At 45.7% G+C, this 19,141-nt stretch overlaps 1 protein-coding gene across 1 annotated transcript in view; it reads left to right on the top strand.

Moving 5' to 3' along the window:
- The window catches only part of LOC143981676 (uncharacterized), a 69,466-nt gene that overhangs the window by 31,012 nt on the left and 19,313 nt on the right, over positions 1-19,141 (top strand). The window contains exons 2-3 of the mRNA XM_077479680.1: positions 4,107-4,433; positions 16,713-16,845. Coding sequence (XP_077335806.1) covers positions 4,107-4,433; positions 16,713-16,845 — 460 coding nt within the window. The remainder of the gene's footprint in view (positions 1-4,106; positions 4,434-16,712; positions 16,846-19,141) is intronic.

The raw sequence follows: 19,141 nt of genomic DNA, 5'->3' as shown, positions 1-19,141 counted from the left end.
GTGCTAAAAATGTGCACGGTCACTGTACTAATGACACTGTCTGGGAAGGGGTGATCAAAGGGTTAATTGTGTGCCTAGCCGGTGTTTTACTATATTGTGAGAGGTGCTTTTACTAGGGGAAGAAGTGAAATTTATTCCCTGATTTGCAGAGACACAGGATCCATGCCTTCCCTTCTGTAAGCCCTTGTACACACGGTCAGACATTCTGACGGAAAATGTCCGATTGGACCGTGTTTTCGGATAATCCGACTGTGTGTGGGCTCCATTGGACTGTTTCCATCGGAATATCCGACGGACAAAGTTTTAGAGCTGGGCTATAAAATTTTCCGATAACATGATCCGATCGGACTTTGTCCGATTGTGTGTAGAGAATTCCGATCGGACAAAGTGTCACGCATGCTCAGATCAAATTCCTAGACCAAAGCTATTGGCTACTAGCCTGAACGTAGTCCCGTCGTAACGAAATAACGTCATCACGTTCAGAACGATTGGATTTTCCGACAACTTTGTCCAACCGTGTGTATGCAACACCAGTTTTGGACAAAATCCACTGGACAAAATCTGACGGATTTTGTTGTCGGAATGTCCGACCGTGTGTACAAGGGCTTAGACTGGTGATCTGCCTTGTTTACAGACTGCCGTTCTGCCTCTCTGCACGATGATCGGCGGGTGCAGGCGGACATTGAGTCCACAATACCTGCAGATCAGCTCCCGCTGTGTGTGATTGCATGCATGCCCCCTACCTGGAAAAGTCAGTTCATGTATACGCAGTATCTCACAAAAGTGAGTACACCCCTCACATTTCTGTAAATATTTTATTCTATCTTTTCATGTGACAACACTGAAGAAATTACACAAATTTACTACTACAATGTAAAGTAGTGAGTGTACAGCTTGTATAACAGTGTAAATTTGCTGTCCCCTCAAAATAACTCAACACACAGCCATTAATGTCTAAACCGCTGGCAGCAAAAGTGAAAATGTCCAAATTGGGCCCAATTAGCCATTTTCCTTCCCCGGTGTCATGTGACTCGTTAGTGTTACAAGGTCTCAGGTGTGAATGGGGAGCAGGTGTGTTAAATTTGGTGTTATCGCTCTCACTCTCTCATACCGGTCACTGGAAGTTCAACATGGCACATCATGGCAAAGAACTCTCTGAGGATCTGAAAAAAAAGAATTGTTGCTCTACATATAGATGGCCTAGGCTATAAGAAGATTACCAAACCCTGAAACTGACCTGCAGCACGGTGGCCAAGACCATACAGTGGATTAACAGGACAGATTCCACTCAGAACAGGCCTCGCCATGGTCGACCAAAGAAGATGAGTGCACGTGCTCAGCGTCATATCCAGAGGTTGTCTTTGGGAAATAGACGTATGAGTGCTGCCAGCATTGCTGCAGAGGTTGTAGGGGTGGGGGGATCAGCCTGTCAGTGCTCAGACCATACGCCACACACTGCATCAAATTGGTCTGCATGGCTGTCGTCCCAGAAGGAAGTCTCTTCCTAAGATGATGCACAAGAAAGCCTACAAACAGTTTGATGAAGACAAGCAGACTAAGCACATGGATTACTGGAACCATGTCCTGTGGTCTGATGAGACCAAGATAAACGTATTTGGTTCAGATGGTGACAAGCGTGTGTGGCGGCAACCAGGTGAGGAGGACAAAGACAAGTGTGTCTTGTCTACAGTCAAGCATGGTGGTGGGAGTATCATGGTCTGGGGCTGCATGAGTGCTGCTGGCACTGGGGAGCTACAGATCATTGAGGGAACCATGAATGCCAACATGTACTGTGACATACTGAAGCAGAGCATGATCCCCTCCCTTCAGAGACTGGGCCGCAGGGCAGTATTCCAACATGATAACCACCCCAAACACACCTCCAAGATGACCACTGCCTTGCTAAAGAAGCTGAGGGTAAAGGTGATGGACTGGCCAAGCATGTCTCCAGACCTAAACCCTATTGAGCATCTGTGGGACATCCTCAAACAGAAGGTGGAGGAGAGCAATGTCTCTAACATCCACCAGCTCTGTGATGTCATCATGGAGGAGGGGAAGAGGACTCCAGTGGCAACCTGTGAAGCTCTGGTGAACTCCATGCCCAAGAGGGTTAAGGCAGTGCTGGAAAATAATGGTGGCCACACAAAATATTGACACTTTGGGCCCAATTTGGACATTTTCACTTAGGGGGTGTACTCACTTTTGTTGCCAGCGGTTTAGACATTAATGGCTGTGTGTTGAGTTATTTTGAGGGGACAGAAATTTACACTGTTATACAAGCTGTACACTCACTACTTTACATTGTAGACAAAGTGTCATTTCTTCAGTGTTGTCACATGAAAAGAGAGAAGAAAAGATTTACAGAAATGTGACTTTTGTGGGATACTGTGTACGTGATCCAGCACAGCGGTGCCTCCTTGTAGCAGTAAAACTTCTATAGGGCGGCCCTTAAGTGGTTGACAGACGCTGTCAGTACGGATGATATCTGCTCTCTTCACAGTATTGGAAATAGTGAGTGCACCCGATTGGGCAGACTTCTCACCAGCTTTGTCATGGACTGTTGCTGTACTATTTCAATACAAGTTTTCCATGGCACCGCTGTAGTGTCATATTTTGCTGCCTATCATAGAATGCTACGGAAGTGACGTTGCCACCAGAAATTGCGTACTGCGCATGCGCAAAGCGTTCCAACATAGTTTCGGCAATACAGTTCAGCGAAACCATCACATAATGTTACGGAAGTGACGTCAAAGACAACACAAACACTGGGCCGTGCGTTACAACACTAATACTTCCCTTGTAACATAGTATCATTTTTTACCAACCATGCTGAGCTACATGCGGTGTTAGGTTCTGCATTGCTGGGACTTGTAGTGCCTATCCTGAGCTACATGCTTCAATGTTCAGTGTCCTCATCCTTATCCCTATCCCCGAGCTTCAATGTTCAGTGTCCTCATCGAAGCAGGGGGATAAGGATGAGGACACTGAACATTGAAGCAGGGGGATAAGGATGAGGACACTGAACATTGAAGCTCGGGGATAAGGATGAGGACACTGAACATTGAAGCACGGGGATAAGGATGAGGACACTGAACATTGAAGCCCAGGGATAGGGATGAGGACACTGAACATTGAAGCACAGGGATAAGGATGAGGACACTGAACATTGAAGCAGGGGGATAAGGATGAGGACACTGAACATTGAAGCAGGGGGATAGGGTTGAGGACACTGAACATTGAAGCATGGGGATAAGGATGAGGACACTGAACAATGAAGCAGAGGGATAGGGATGAGGGCACTGAACATTGAAGCACAGGGATAAGGATGAGGACACTGAACATTGAAGCAGGGGGATAGGGTTGAGGACACTGAACATTGAAGCATGGGGATAAGGATGAGGACACTGAACATTGAAGCACGGGGATAAGGATGAGGACACTGAACATTGAAGCAGGGGGATAGGGATGGGGACACTGAACATCGAAGCAGGGGGATAGGGATGAGGACACTGAACATTGAAGCATGGGGATAAGAATGAGGACACTGAACATTGAAGCACGGGCATAGGGATGAGGACACTGAACATTGAAGCACAGGGATAAGGATGAGGACACTGAACATTGAAGCATGGGGATAAGGATAGGCACTACAAGTCCCAGCAATGCAGAACCTAACACCGCATGTAGCTCAGCATGGCTGGTAAAAAATGATACTATGTAACAAGGGAAGTATTAGTGTTGTAACGCACGGCCCAGTGTTTGTGTTGTGTGTAACGTCACTTCCGTAACATTATGTGATGGTTTCGCTGAACTGTATTGCCGAAACTATGTTGGAACGCACGGCGCGAGTGTTTGGAACGCTTTGCGCATGCACAGTACGCAATTTCTGGCGGCAACGTCACTTCCGCACCATTCTGTGATAGGCAGCAAAATATGACACTACACCGGACTGTGTGAATGATTACCGTGCTGCACCCCATCTACACACAACATGCTTACCCTTCCCCACTACAAAATACAAAACTAAAAGGAACACTTTGGCTGCAGTGCCTCTTTAATGTGCTAAAATATCCATCTGCTGATAATGTTGTCTGCTTCCATTTTAGATCTGGTGTCAATCATCATTGTTGAGGGAATTTATTTGGGTGAGACGGTGACCTTAAACTGCCAGGAGGGATGTAATGAATCAGTGACCAGAGGCAACAAAACTCAGATTTCATGGAAAAAAATCAACAATTCTCACATTCTGCTGTTCGTTACAGCACTAACACTGAATCTGAGATTCTCCAACTTCTCAGAGCCCAGATTCTCCTTCAATGATCTGACCAACCTCCGGATAACGGACGCTCAGCCCGACGACTCCGGGAATTACACCTGTGAATTAACAACAAGCACCGGAGTCTGTAACGGCACTTTCCCAGTTATTGTATCTGGTAAGTGCATCTGAATGGAAATTTACATGATTTTTTTTTCTGAGAGCATTGGATCAATGATGAGCTATGGTAATAAATATTACTAATGAAGAGGGTCAAAAACCAAGCTACACCAAAATCATTGTCCTACGATGAACGTAGATTCAGTCTTTGCCTTCTCACACTAGCCATTTGACCTTCACAAGATTTACCCCCTTTATGACCAGGCCATTTTTTTCCAATACGGCACTGAGTTACTTTAACTGACAATTGCACGGTTGTACAAAGCTGTGCATATAAAGTCCCCGCCGGTTCGCGCTGTTTATTTTTTCTTCACTTTTTTCTTCACTTTCTGCCCCATAGCCAAAAAGGAAGTGAGAGGAAATCTATGCAAATTAAGGGAATCCATTGCAACCCCCCCCCACCCCCGGCCTCAGAACTAGTGTCCCCACTCAAAAATTTCAGGGCGGGTCTTAAACAGCAAGGGGGTGTGGCCTTGACAGGAAGGGGTGGGTCATATTTAAATTAGGGGGTGCACAAGTTTAGTCAGGCCTAGGGCAACACAAAATCTAAATACACCACAGGGTCAATGTTGTATATAAAATCAATGTTCTATCTCTATGTGGCAGGGCTTTTTTTCAGGGGGAAGTTGGTGGAACTCAGTTCCACCACCTCTGGCTCAGACCCTTTGGTGCCTGCTCACCACAGTCACTTGTAAACACAGAAGTTCTTTTCTGTGTTTATAAGTGACAGCTCTGCACTCTGTGTGTAACCCCCATGAAATCTGCACTTTGTATGTAATGCAATCCTGATATTTAATGCCCCTTTAAGATCCTCCTATGGTTTGTGAAATATGACCACACCCACGATTTGATGTGATTCGGAGGGTGTGTGAGTGTGTGTGTGTATGTGTGTGGGCGGGGGGGGGTTGAGTGGGTCATGGTTGAGTTCCAGCACCTATTGTTTGAGAAAAAAATGAATATATACTTTAGGGATGAGCCGAACATCCCCCGGTTCGGTTGTTGCGAACAGGCAAAAAAATTCAGACGAACACGCAAACAATGTTAAAGTCTGTGGGACACGAACATGAAAAATCAAAAGTGCTAATTTTAAAGGCTTATATGCAAGTCACTGTCATAAAAAGTGTTTGGGGGCCTGTGTCCTGCCCCAGGGGACATGTATCACTGCAAATTTTTTTTTTTTAAAACAGCTGTTTTTTTTTAATAGTGATTTTAATAATGCTTAAAGTGAAACAATAAAAATGAAATAATCCTTTAAAAATTGTTACGGGGGTCCCCTTAGTCCGCCTGTAAAGTAACGCATCTTCCCAGTGTTTATAACAGTGCCACAGCATAATTACATTTCTAAAGGAAAAAAATTAATTTAAAACTGATCGCAGCTGCAATATAGATAAAAAAATAATTGAAAAAAACAGCATGGTTTCCCACCCTCTAGAAGGGGTAGGGAACCTCGGCTCTCCAGCTGTTTTGAAACTACAAATCCCATCATGCCTCTGCCTCTAGCAGTCATGCAAGGGTCTTGCAATGTCTCATGTGAGTTGTAGTTTCAAAACAGCTGGAGAGCCAAAGGTTCCCTACCCCTGCTTAGATCATTGGCAGGCCCTTTCAGTCTGGTATGAATATTAAAGGGGTTGTAAAGGTTCGTTTTTTATTTTCTAAATAGGTTCCTATAAGCTAGTGCATTGTTGGTTCACTTACCTTTTCCTTCGATTTCCCTTATAAATGTTTTTTTTCTTTGTTTTCTTTGTCTGAATTTCTCACTTCCTGTTCTTCCTCAGTAAGCTGTTCAGTAAGCTGTTCTGGCTGACTAACCACCAGCTCGGATGATGGTGAGAAGTTTACTGAGGAGAAACAGGAAGTGAGATATTCAGACAAAGAAAAAAAACATTTAGAAGGGAAATCGAAGGAAAAGGTAAGTGAACCAACAATACACTAGCTTAGAGGAACCTATGTAGAGAATAAAAAACGAACCTTTACAACCCCTTTAACTAATATTAAAATTAATAAACCCAATGGGATCACAAATGTCAAAAGGTCAAATGACAATGAAAATGATCTATTAATACTTTCATATAACTACATAATCTATTAATACTTCCGTACAACAAATAAAAAAAATAAAAAAATATCTATCTATCTATCTATCTATCTATCTATATATATTGTAATGTTCGGGGGACCAGGTAGATCGCAGGACACAGGCTTGCTCACAACAAAGGGTTTATTAAACTTAAATCGCTTTACAGCAGCCAAAAATACAAAGGAAAAAGTTTTTTAGTCTCACCGACTTGCACAGTTCAGAATAGCTGTCTCTATCCAAACAGAGCTTGATCTTGCTGGCAGGTAGCTTCCCCTGCCAGGAGCCTTCCAAACAGGACACTGCTGTCCACTTCGGTTGCTGTAACCCAGAACACACACCAAACACCATCCACCATGTGTTCTCCACTCCTCCACACCCATCTACAACTTCCTGTCTTGCCTTTTAGGCTGGGTTCACACTGCTGCGGGGGGAGATCCGGATGTGATTCGCACAGCAAATCACATCCGATCTCCGTAGCACTGCGAGTTCAGCCATACAGATAGTATGGCTGAACTCGCAGCTGTCCCGCAGCAAACTCGCACAGGACCCTTTTTTGGGTCCGCAACGGAATCGGATCGCATGGGGGTTCACACCATGCGATCCGATTCCTGTGCGAGTCGGCAGATCGCACTGCGATATGCCGACGGATCTGGGGGTGTCATTAACATAACATTGACACCCCCAGCCGTCCGCATAGGGCAGTGTGAACTGCCGGCGGGAGGTGAGCGATGCGGGAAAACGCCGCGGATTCGCGGCGTTCCCGCATCGCAATAGTGTGAACCTAGCCTTAAAGACACTTCCTCTAACAGGTGAGTTAATCAATTTTCATTCCCTAAAGAGAGCACAACCCAAACAGAGGGGAAATATAGCGTCCTTCCAGGACCCAGCCACGGCGTCCATTACATATCCCCCCCCTGTGCCCCAACGCCAAGGAGGTGGAGGCAACAGTGGAGCTCAAACAATGGACTCGGGAGAGGGCATCTGCGTTTTGATGCAGTCTCCCGGGCCTATGCTCCACTACAAACTTAAATTCCTGGAGTGCCAGGAACCACCGGGTAACCCTGGCATTAGTCCCTTTTCCCTGTCTCAGCCATGTTAAAGGGGCATGGTCAGAAATCAACCTAAACTTCCTCCCCAAAAGGTAATATCTGAGGGATTCCAGAGCCCACTTAATGGCCAGACACTCTCGTTCAATTATGGCATAGTTTTTCTCCGCTGGTGTTAACTTCCTGCTGAGGAAGACTATCGGGTGTTCCTCGCCATGAATAACCTGTGACAACACCGCTCCCAATCCTACATCGGAAGCATCAGTCTGGACAATAAATTCTTTTGAAAAATTGGGTGCTACAAGGACAGGGTGTTGGCACAACGCCGACTTGAGCTCCAAAAAAGCCTTCTCAGCGTCTGCATTCCACTCCACCATGACCGATTTCCGACCCTTAGTCAGATTGGTCAACGGAGCCGCCAACGTGGCAAAGTTGGGTACAAACCTCCTGTAGTATCCCACCATGCCCAGGAATGCATGTACCTGCTTTTTTGTGAGGGGGCGGGGCCAATTCTGTATAGCCTCCATCTTGTTGACCTGAGGTTTCACTACCCCTCTACCCACGATATAACCCAGGTATTTCACCTCCTCCATTCCCAAAGCACATTTTTCAGGGTTTATTGTAAACCCCTCCTTCCAAAGAGAGTCCAGCACTGCCTGCACTTTGGGCAAATGTGATTCCCAGTCTTTGCTAAAAATGACTATATCGTCCAAGTATACTGAGGCATACTTCCGGTGAGGTCGTAAAATCCTATCCATTGCTCTCTGGAAAGTGGCTGGAGCAGTTTGCAATCCAAAAGGCATCCTTTTGTACTGAAAACTCCCCTCTGGGGTAGAAAAAGCAGTTTTCTCTCTAGCAGCCTTAGTCAACGGTATTTGCCAATACCCCTTGGTAAGGTCTAACGTAGTGATATACCTGGCTGGACCTAGTCTCTCGATAAGCTCATCTACCCGGGGCATAGGGTAGGCATCAAACCGGGAAACTTCATTAAGTTTCCGGAAATCATTGCAGAATCGCAGAGTCCCGTTGGGCTTCGGTACCAACACAATCGGGCTCGACCACTCACGCTGCGATTCCTCAATAATCCCTAGGTCTAACATCTTTTTTACTTCCTCTGAAACGGCCTTCCTTTGAGCCTCTGGGATGCGGTAGGGCCGGACAAAAACTTTGACTCCTGGTTCTGTGACAATATCATGCTCTACGACACTAGTGAGCTCGGGCAAGTCTGAAAATTTTTCTTTATTTCTCTGCAAGAACTCCTTTGCCTGCTGACTTTGGGTTTTAGACAGGGTATTTGCTATTTGGACACTCTCCACCCCAACCCGAGGCTCAAGTTTTGTACTAGCCAGGGAGGTCGCTGGTTCCCTGTCTGTCCAGGGCTTTAACAAGTTTACATGATATATCTGGAAGGGTTTCCTCTTGCCTGGTTGGTGGACTCTATAATTTACCTCTCCCATTTTTTCTACAACCTCGAAAGGGCCTTGCCATCTGGCCAAGAATTTACTTTCCACAGTGGGAATCAACACTGCTACTCGATCCCCCACTTGAAAGTTCCTAATTTTGGCTGCCCTATTATAGACCTGTCGTTGAGCCTCCTGGGCTTTTTGTAAGTGTTCCTTAACTAGCGGCATCACAGTTCGGATCCTCTCCTGCATTTGAGAGACATATTCAAGAACGCTTTTATGCTGGATTGGTTCACTTTCCCATTCTTCTTTAACAAAGTCCAGTAGTCCGCGAGGTTTCCGCCCATAACCCAATTCAAAGGGCGAAAACCCAGTGGAGGCCTGGGGCACTTCTCGGATAGCGAACAGGAGAGCTGGTAACAGGCAGTCCCAGTCTTTCCCATCCCTTTGTACCACTCTCTTGAGCATAGACTTAAGGGTCTTATTAAAACGTTCTACCAATCCATCTGTTTGGGGATGGTAGACCGATGTGCGCAGCTGTTTAATCCGGAACAGTTTGCATACATCAGCCATAACCTTCGACATAAACGGGGTGCCCTGGTCTGTGAGTATTTCCTTGGGAAAACCTGTCCGTGTGAACAACTGGAATAACTCCCGTGCAATAGCCTTAGAGGAGGTATTCCGCAGGGGTAGGGCCTCAGGATATCGAGTGGCATAGTCAAGGATCACTAGTATGCAAGAATGACCTCGAGCCGACTTTACCAAGGGACCCACTATATCCATGGCTATCCTCTCGAATGGGACCTCAATTATGGGTAGAGGGACCAACGGGCTCCGGAAATGGGTCGCCGGAGCGGTCAACTGACAGGTGGGACAAGAGGTACAGTATCTCCTTACCTCTGCTTTCAAGCCTGGCCAGTAAAACCGGTCGGCGATCCGTGCCTCCGTCTTTTCAACTCCCAGGTGTCCCCCTAACACATCATCATGGGCCAGGTCCATGACCTTGCGTCTATATTGTTGGGGTACCAATAATTGTTCTACCACATTTTCTCTCACTTTAGTAACCCGATAAAGCAATTCATTACGTATTGAAAAATGTGGCCACCGCTCATTAGCACCTGGCTCTTGGGGCTCCCCATTTATTACTACAACCTGTTCCCGTGCCCTGGTCAAAGTGGGGTCCTGCATCTGGGCAGTACCAAATGCCCCCTGGGGAACACCCAAATCTGGCAAGTCAGGGGTAGAGGCCATTTCCTCATCGTCTTCCCCCAGCATTACCTGAAGCGGGGAAGGTTCCCCCCCCTCAGTGTTCAGGTAGGTCTGAGAACCCCACATATTGACATCTTTAACAGTATCAGCACTATTTTCATCATTATTAACCAAAGTCTTGGCGTTTTTATCAACTGGGTCCATATTATGAACATGCGGCATCTCAGGGTTATTACCCTCTACAACAGGAACAGAGGGACTAGTTTCTTCCCAGTCTCTGGACCTTTCAGATAGTTCTCCTTGTCTCCAAAGTTTTGCAAATAATGGACAGTCTCGTCCTATGATAACGTCATGTACCAAGTTCTTTACCACCCCCACCTCTTGAGTACCAGTGCCACATGCTGTGGAGATGGACACCAAGATGAGAGGGTACTCTCTAGTGTCCCCATGAATGCACACAACCCGCAAAATTTTGCTTACCGGACCGATCTTCCCAATTACTCTAGGGTGAACCAGGGTTACCATGCTTCCAGAGTCCAGCAAGGCCCATGCAGGGTGGTGGTTCACTTGGACTTCACACTCAAAATTCCTCTCTCCAAGGTCAAGATGTGTTGTACACGATTTATGGGCATAAAAAGACCCTCTCCGAAGAACCCCGCATTCCATGGGTTCTTCCTGCAATGGGCAGTGGGCCCGGGTATGGCCCCAGGCATGACATCGCCAACATTGTACATCCCCTCCTCTCCGATCAGGAACAGGTCGCTGAGGGGGTAACGGGTGTGACTCTTGGCTTTCCGGGGTGTTGGTTCCAGGGCTCCTGGGGACATCCGTTCGAAGGGCGGCAGTTGGTCGGAAGGGCCGTGGCAGACTGGGCCCTTGACGCTTGGTGGGGCCAAGCAGATCCTCCACCACCGTATATCGTTCCACCATCTCAACAAGGCCGTTCGCGGTTTTGGGGTCTCCATGACTGACCCACCGTTGAAGGTCATCTGGCAGTGACCTTAAGTACCGGTCCAGCACGATCCGCTCCACAATTTGGGGGCCAGACAACACTTCGGGCTGCAGCCATTTTTTTACTAGTTGCACCAGGTCATGCATTTGAGATCGCGGTGGCCGGTTTGAACGATACTTCCATTGGTGCACTCGTTGGGCCCGAACGGCCGTAGTCACCCCCAACCGAGCCAGTATTTCTGCCTTTAGTTTTTGATAATTTTTAGCATCTTCTGGTGGTAGGTCAAAATAGGCTTTTTGAGAATCTCCGGTGAGGAAAGGAGCAATTAAGCCGGCCCACTGGTCCTGGGGCCACCCTTCTCTCTCTGCCGTCCTCTCAAATGTTGTCAGAAACGCCTCTACGTCATCACTCGGGGACAACTTCTGCAAGAAATGGCTTGCCCTTATGGTCACCTGGTTGCCAGGGGCAACGGCCACTTGTTCACGGCCCTGAGAAAGCTGCTGCACTGCTTCTTTTAAGGCCGCCATCTGATCCTGCATAACCCCTTGTTGGGTCGCTTGCTGGGCTGCTAACTGGGCCACCAACAGGCGAGTATTTTCTTGCTGCAAAGCCAGTGCCTCGTTGTGCTGCGTTGCTAAGCGCTGATTAGCTTCCTCATGGCGGGTCTGCGCTTGTATATTCGCCAAGGACAGCTGTTTAATTAGCTCCTCCATGGTTTCAGCTTTCCGCAGTTGTGCAGCTTTAACCCAGGACATAAATTCACTGTACTGTCCCTTTAAATGTCAGTTCAAATCCACAAAAAAAAAAAAAATAGCAAGAAAAAATGCCTGTTACTTTGTCCTGCCCGCATTCGAGCACCACTTGTAATGTTCGGGGGACCAGGTAGATCGCAGGACACAGGCTTGCTCACAACAAAGGGTTTATTAAACTTAAATCGCTTTACAGCAGCCAAAAATACAAAGGAAAAAGTTTTTTAGTCTCACCGACTTGCACAGTTCAGAATAGCTGTCTCTATCCAAACAGAGCTTGATCTTGCTGGCAGGTAGCTTCCCCTGCCAGGAGCCTTCCAAACAGGACACTGCTGTCCACTTCGGTTGCTGTAACCCAGAACACACACCAAACACCATCCACCATGTGTTCTCCACTCCTCCACACCCATCTACAACTTCCTGTCTTGCCTTTTAAAGACACTTCCTCTAACAGGTGAGTTAATCAATTTTCATTCCCTAAAGAGAGCACAACCCAAACAGAGGGGAAATATAGCGTCCTTCCAGGACCCAGCCACGGCGTCCATTACAATATATATATATATATATATATATATATATATATATAGCAACCAATAACAGGTGTGATGTTATATCAGAAAGAGCAATATGCATATAAACTTTAAACTCAATGAGACAATGCAAAAGTCCATCAAAAAGTACAGCATAGTAGATTCATTTAACATGACCCAAGGAAGGCATGGATCACAGATTTTGGTAAGTCTCTAAAGCATGCAAGGGGATATTAACACACGGCACCCAGGACTGTGCTTCCAACACTCAGGGGAGGGATGGGTTCTCTTGCCCTAAGATGTGGACACACATGCCAGCAGGACTGATGCTACCATTAGGCAAACTAGGTAGCCACCTAGGGCGTACCGCTGCTGCCTAGGGCATCTGGCCACTGGTGTTCCTACTCATCTCCCTCTTCTGCGGCTCCGTGACACGATTGCTGGGACACCAGTGGACATCGAGACCATGGGTCCCACTAGCCCTGCCAATTAAAGGTACGCCCATTTGCCCATCACTGCAATTGTGCCGATGTATATCAGCATGCAGCGGTCGGCAAGTGGTTAATAAAGGAATTGTCAAAAACTGTCTTTTGAGGTTTTTACCTTTTGACACTTTTTTTTTTTTTGGTGAATGGGTTGGGGTACAATGTACCAGATACCCATTCACATAGGGGATTCAGATAATCCCCCCGCTCACAGACCACCACAACCACCGGGCCAGGGTTGTGGGGATGAGGCCCTTGTTCCCATCAACATGGGGACAAGGAGCTTTGGGGGGGGACCCCAAAGCACCCTCCCCATGTTAAGGGCATGTGGTCTGGTATGGTTTGGGGGGGGGTTGCTCGCCCCCTATCATGTCCTCCAGGCTGCATGCTCGGATAAGGGTCTGGTATGGATTTTGGGGGGCCCCACACAATCTTTTTTTTGTTTTGCCGTGGAGTTCCCCTTAAAATCCATACCAGGGCAATTTTTTCTTCTTGATTTTTATCTATATTGCTGGGAGACGGCAATACATTACAGCCACGAGGAATTTTAAATTATATTTTTTCCTTTTTAGAAATGCAATTTAATGAAGTTAGACAAGAAGGGGTTTAGCCTTAAACTGTCCTAGTAAGAACATGCATTTAGGGGACGCCCCCTTGGGCTTTAACTGGCAGAGGGGAATAATAAGAAGTAGAATATGTAAAAAAGGGCACAAGGGTGCCAAATTTATTGATTTACCCAACTGTAAACCCTCCCTGATGAAGGAAAAAATATGTACCAACGCAAATTTCCGAAACATGTCGGGATGTATGCTACAAATCTATTTGACTGATCTCAATTCATTTCGAGCAGTATTTCGTACAAAATTCGGAAGCATAGCAATTCGTATTTCGGATCCTCCCGAATGTACAAATTTAAGGAAATTCGTACGATTTTTCGATTCGTACAGTACGAAAGTAATCGCACATGTCTAAAGTATAGTAGTAATGGCAGGTAGAGAGACAAAGACTTGTCCATAATGTGCCTGTTGTAACCATTGTAATTACCTTAACCTGGAGCTGTGAATGGTGCTGACATCAGGGCGGCCGCCAGTGGATTGACAAACACAAGCCGAGTGTCAGCACTTACACACCCGATCTGACTGGCATGAGCCAATCAGATTGTATGTTCTGCCTAATCAGCTGTATAACAGACAGCTGACTGCGGAACTGAGAGCGCCGTCACGCCCCTTGGGGCACATGCCCCTCGTGGCACGACGCCGTTATGCTTCACCGCGTCACCGGCAAGAAGAGGTTCCTCACTCTTCACAGGGGACAGATAGGAGCTCCTCCCAAGGCAAAAGGCCAGGGCGGAGACGAAGACCATTTCATCATCCTCCCAACCAGCACTGGTAGAGCCTACCCGCCGGGTGCCTGCGTGCAAGCGTAGCGGCATGGAGATGGGGCTGAAGAGCCACCTAGTGGGCAAAAAGAATAACAGCCAGCATGTTTACAGAGGAGGGAACAAAAAATAATAATGGGTAATACATAAATAATAATGCATAGTACTAAGCATCAGATATTAAAACAAGAGAGACCATGGTGGCGAATAACAGTACAAATTATGTGCAAACATTGTCATGTTTCTAGGAAAAGACAAGGAGAAGAACAATATGGTACCAATGTATAAATATAACAGAGAGAGCCGATATAGATGTAGGTAGCCCTGACATGTTGGGCTCATCACTGTACATCCGATTACATTGGGGAAACAGTGTCTAATTATGAAAGACAAAGCCACATTAACACATATCAAGAAGTGATAATAAAAAGGGAATTTTAGGGCATTTATTTCAGTACCTAATTGGAAGCAAAGCCCTTAGAGATTCAGTTCACAAACCCAGAGGTAAATCCTGGAAGGAACTGTCAGGAACCATGAAACAGACTGAGACAGAAGTACAATCAAATCACACTTGTTTATTAATAAAAAATAAAAGGTAAATAGAAAAAAGCGTAGTCAAGCATAGCCAGAGTCCAGTAGCCAGATCGGGTAGTCAGCCAGTCGAAAGTTCATTAACCAAACCGGGTAATCGGCCAGGCCAGAAGTCAGGGATCCAAGGAGAGCAACCACAAGCAGGATAAGAAGCCAGGAGGGATGTCAGCAAGCCAGTCTTTGAAACAAACAGCAGGAGATGGTTCCTTGTGATGTGACCAACGCGAAGTTAAGGAAAAAGTGAGCTGGAAGGCTTTAAATAGGCAGGTCAGACGAGTATCATCGGGAACAGCTGGTAACTGTGGAAAGAGAAGAGAGCTGGCAATTAGCCGACAACTGAGCGGCCAGCCCAGAGGCAGAAGGGCTAAGCCAGCCCTGACAGGAACGATCTGAAATTAAATGCCTCATTTAATCCAGGTGGCAAATTTGTCTGTAGATTATATATCCACTTCAATTTGCATGGGAGAAGACGTTTATTAAAATCTCCTCCTCTCGAATGGAAATGTACACGGTCTGGAGGCACCAGAGCCATATGACGACCAATAGGTACATCGGGGCCGACTAGCAAGAGATGGAAGCTTGGGCCAGTTGGAGATTCTACCATCCACACAGTTCAGTGTAGATGGAGGAATCTGTTTCACTTTTTCCATCTGACCATAGAAAATCTGAAGATAATCTATAGGTGTATGGCCAGTCTAAAGCAAACCGCTGTCTTCAAGACAGCACTGCTACAGATGTAGGTCTCTCCCCTTGTCTGTCCCTGCACCATGCTGATCTACTCACTCTGTCTCTCCTTGCTCCTGCTGACTCTCTGGAAAAGCTTCCTTCCAACTGCCTCCTTTGGTAGGATCCTTCCAAGCCAGCCTCCCGAGCTTTGGCCCGAGTTAGAACCCCTCCCTGGCTGGGGTCTCTTAAAGGCCACCGACACACTCCCTCAGCACTGCTTCTCCATCTTCCACCCAGCTCCCTGGCTGGCATGGCCCATGTCTATTTAAGGGCTCCTTAGTTTCCTGCCAGGCCCACCTCCTGGGGATTGGCTATGGGCCCTTAAATATGCTAGACAACCCTCCTAGCTTCCGCCCACTAACTTTTAGAATATTCTCCAACATTCTAGAAACAGGGGGAGGCACCAGAGAGCTACCAGGAGTCAGTCAGCCATAACCTCTAATAACCCTGACCCAGATTCCATGATTGAGGTTTAACCCTGGGCCAGCTATAATTTGCCTGCACTACCGCTAGTAGCACACAGAGAGGGGGTTTGGTGTTCCATGCACAATGGTGACCATGATATCCATATCTTTCCATAAATTATTTAATACAACTAAATTAACAAAATAAAAACAGCAAACCAATTAACTTAGTGAGCTGTTATTGATTTTGACTGTCGATCAGCTGTGGAGGAATTTTTCTGATCACTTCTGATTGCACAAACAAATATCTGTGTGCGTGCCAGAGAGAACTGACCATAATACAGATTGAGCAAACAATTTTTTATATTTATGTCTGGTCTATGTACCTTTCATTGATATTTTCAGTAAATCTCAAAGCAAGGAGCAATACCAAGCATGATGCATCACCCCATAGTTTAATGAAATATGAATTGCTTGTATGCGATCACAAATCGCTACATGTATGGCCACCATTGGATTAAGACAACATTTACCCACGAGGGAAGGACTTCTCTAGCACAGGAGGAGCCATGTTCAATGATGTCATATGGCAGACAACGGGGTGGTGGTTATTTTGGGCAAAGAGACCAATGGGGAGTCACATGACTTCACAGACAACAGTAATATGCAGCTGCGTTTATTAGCATCTGTATCATAATATATCTTCTTATTAAATATTTTCTTTTAGAACACAGTTTGAGTGATACCGTTCAGGCGCAAAGAACACTGATATATGCATCAAGCTCAGCAGCAGCCGGAGTCGTCATTATAATAATTATCATCATTGTGATCGTATATTGGAGGACACGTCCAGGAACTGAGTAAGTGAACTTCTGAAGACAACATACTTAATTTTTTGTGTCAGACGGGGCCTTATTTAGATATCATGCTATCATAGGTGCACTTGAATGGTGACCTCCTTTTTAGGGTTGAGCGGACACCTGGATGTTCGGGTTCGACGGGTTCGGCCAAACTTCGCCAAAAAGTTCGAGTTCGGGACCCAAACTTGACCCCGAACCCCATTTAAGTCAACCCGAACTTTTGAGGACTAAAATAGCTCTAAAAAAGTAATGGAAAAGGCTAGAGGGCTGCAAATGGCAGCAAAATTATGTTAAGAGCATGGCAAGTGCTCTGCAAACACATGTGGATAGGGAAATAACTTAAAATAACATAAAATACATAAAAATAAAAAAATATGCTGGAGGCCCCCTTCTAAGAAGAAGAGGTACAGGAAGTCATTAAGAAACTCAAATCAGGTTCTGCTCCAGGGCCCGATGGTCTCCCTAACCCCTATTACAAGACATTTACCACCACCCTGACTCCACATTTGACACAATTTTTTAACGCAAAGACACAGGGAACCCCACTTGATCCTCACCTAAACACAGCCTACATTGCAGTAATACCGAAACCAGATAAAAACCCGGAAGAAGTCAATAATTATAGACCCATCTCCCTCATCAATAGAGACTTAAAAATCCTTACCAAACACCTTGCAAATCGTCTAGCTTCCTTCATTAACCGATATATGTTCATAAGGATCAAGTGGGGTTCATCCCAGGCGGACAGGGCCCTGATCAGATCAGAAGAGCCATAGACATAGTCTCCATCCTCCAGACAAACTGGCCAGGAGGTCCAAAACAATCAGGCATGCTTTTATCACTGGACCTTCAAAAGGCCTTCGATTCGGTCTCCTGGCCATACATCTTTACAATCCTTGATCATTGGGGCTTTGGCGACAAGTTTATGGGCCTGATCCGAGCTCTTTATTCAAATCCTTGAACGTTGGGGCTTTGACAAGTTTATGGGCCTGATCCGAGCTCTTTATTCAAATCCTAAAGCCTATATTAGGCTTCAAGGCCACTACTCCAAACCAATACATATTGCCAAAGGCACCAGACAAGGCTGTCCTTTATCTCCGCTTATCTTTGCAATAGCAATTGAGACACTCGCCATTTCCATTCGCCGGGACCCCAACATACAAGGCTTTCAATGTGGCTCTCAGGTTCACAAATGTGGCCTGTTTGCAGACAACAAACACTGATGCCTAGTCACAGATTCCTATCTTATGGAAAAAGACACATGGTCATTTCAGTCCCTCTCCTTACATTCACTCCTAGGGGTCGGTGGTTAGGTTCCTCCTCTTGGGCACAGCTAGCTCCCATTGGGGGTGTCCTATTGAATAGCACAATAGAAGAACCGTATCTAAAGTGTGTATCTCACATGTACAGATATGCAGGAAACACTGTAAAAAATGTATTTAGGCCCTAAATGGGTGTTTTTAGAATAGCAGAATAGAGCAACAGTATCTAAACGGTGTATCTTACACGTACAGATATGCAGAAAATGCTATTCAAAAAAAAAAATATTATTTTTTTGAATAGCACAATACAAGAATAGTATCTAAAGTGTGTATCTCACACATACAGATATGCAGAAAACGCTGTAAAATATTTTTTTTGCGCTAAATGTTTTTTTTTTAGAATAGCAGAATATAGCAACAGTATCTAAACAGTGTATCTCACACGTACAGATATGCAGAAAATGCTATTCAAAAAAAAATATTATTTTTTTGAATAGAACAATAGAAGAACAGTATCTAAAGTGTGTATCTCACACGTACAGATATGCAGAAAACACTGTAAAATATTTTTTTTTGCCCTAAATGCGTTTTTTTAGAATAGCAGAATAGAGCAACAGTATCTAAAGGGTGTATCTCACAGTAAATTATGCAGTGCTGGTGCACTGAGCTTGCATAAAATGCCCGCCAATGCCAACCTAACTAACAGATGGATAAAAGTTATATTTATTCTGGCACTGGGCCCAGGGCAGGGTAAAAAGGTTGTGCACTGCACCCACACAACTAAATCAAGGTAGAACGCTGAGTAATTAGATTTCTGAAGCAGGACTCCTATCTAATTCTCTCCCTCAAAGCAGCAGCCAGGAACCTTTCCCTACACTAAAGCAGAGTGACGTGCTGTGCTTTGTGCCTCTAGCTTATATAGAGGCTGGGTCACATGCTGCACTGGCCAATCACAGCCATGCCATTAGTAGGCATGGCTGTGATGGCTTCTAAGGGCACACCAGTTAAATGAATGTTAATTGGCTGCCCTGCAG

Source organism: Lithobates pipiens, unplaced genomic scaffold (assembly GCF_037356315.1).
Source record: "Lithobates pipiens isolate NorthernLeopardFrog02 unplaced genomic scaffold, aLitPip1_a1.2 Scaffold_16, whole genome shotgun sequence".
NCBI lineage: Eukaryota > Metazoa > Chordata > Amphibia > Anura > Ranidae > Lithobates > Lithobates pipiens.
The sequence above is the reverse complement of the archived record's forward strand: the minus strand, read 5'-3'. Positions and strand labels throughout refer to the sequence as shown.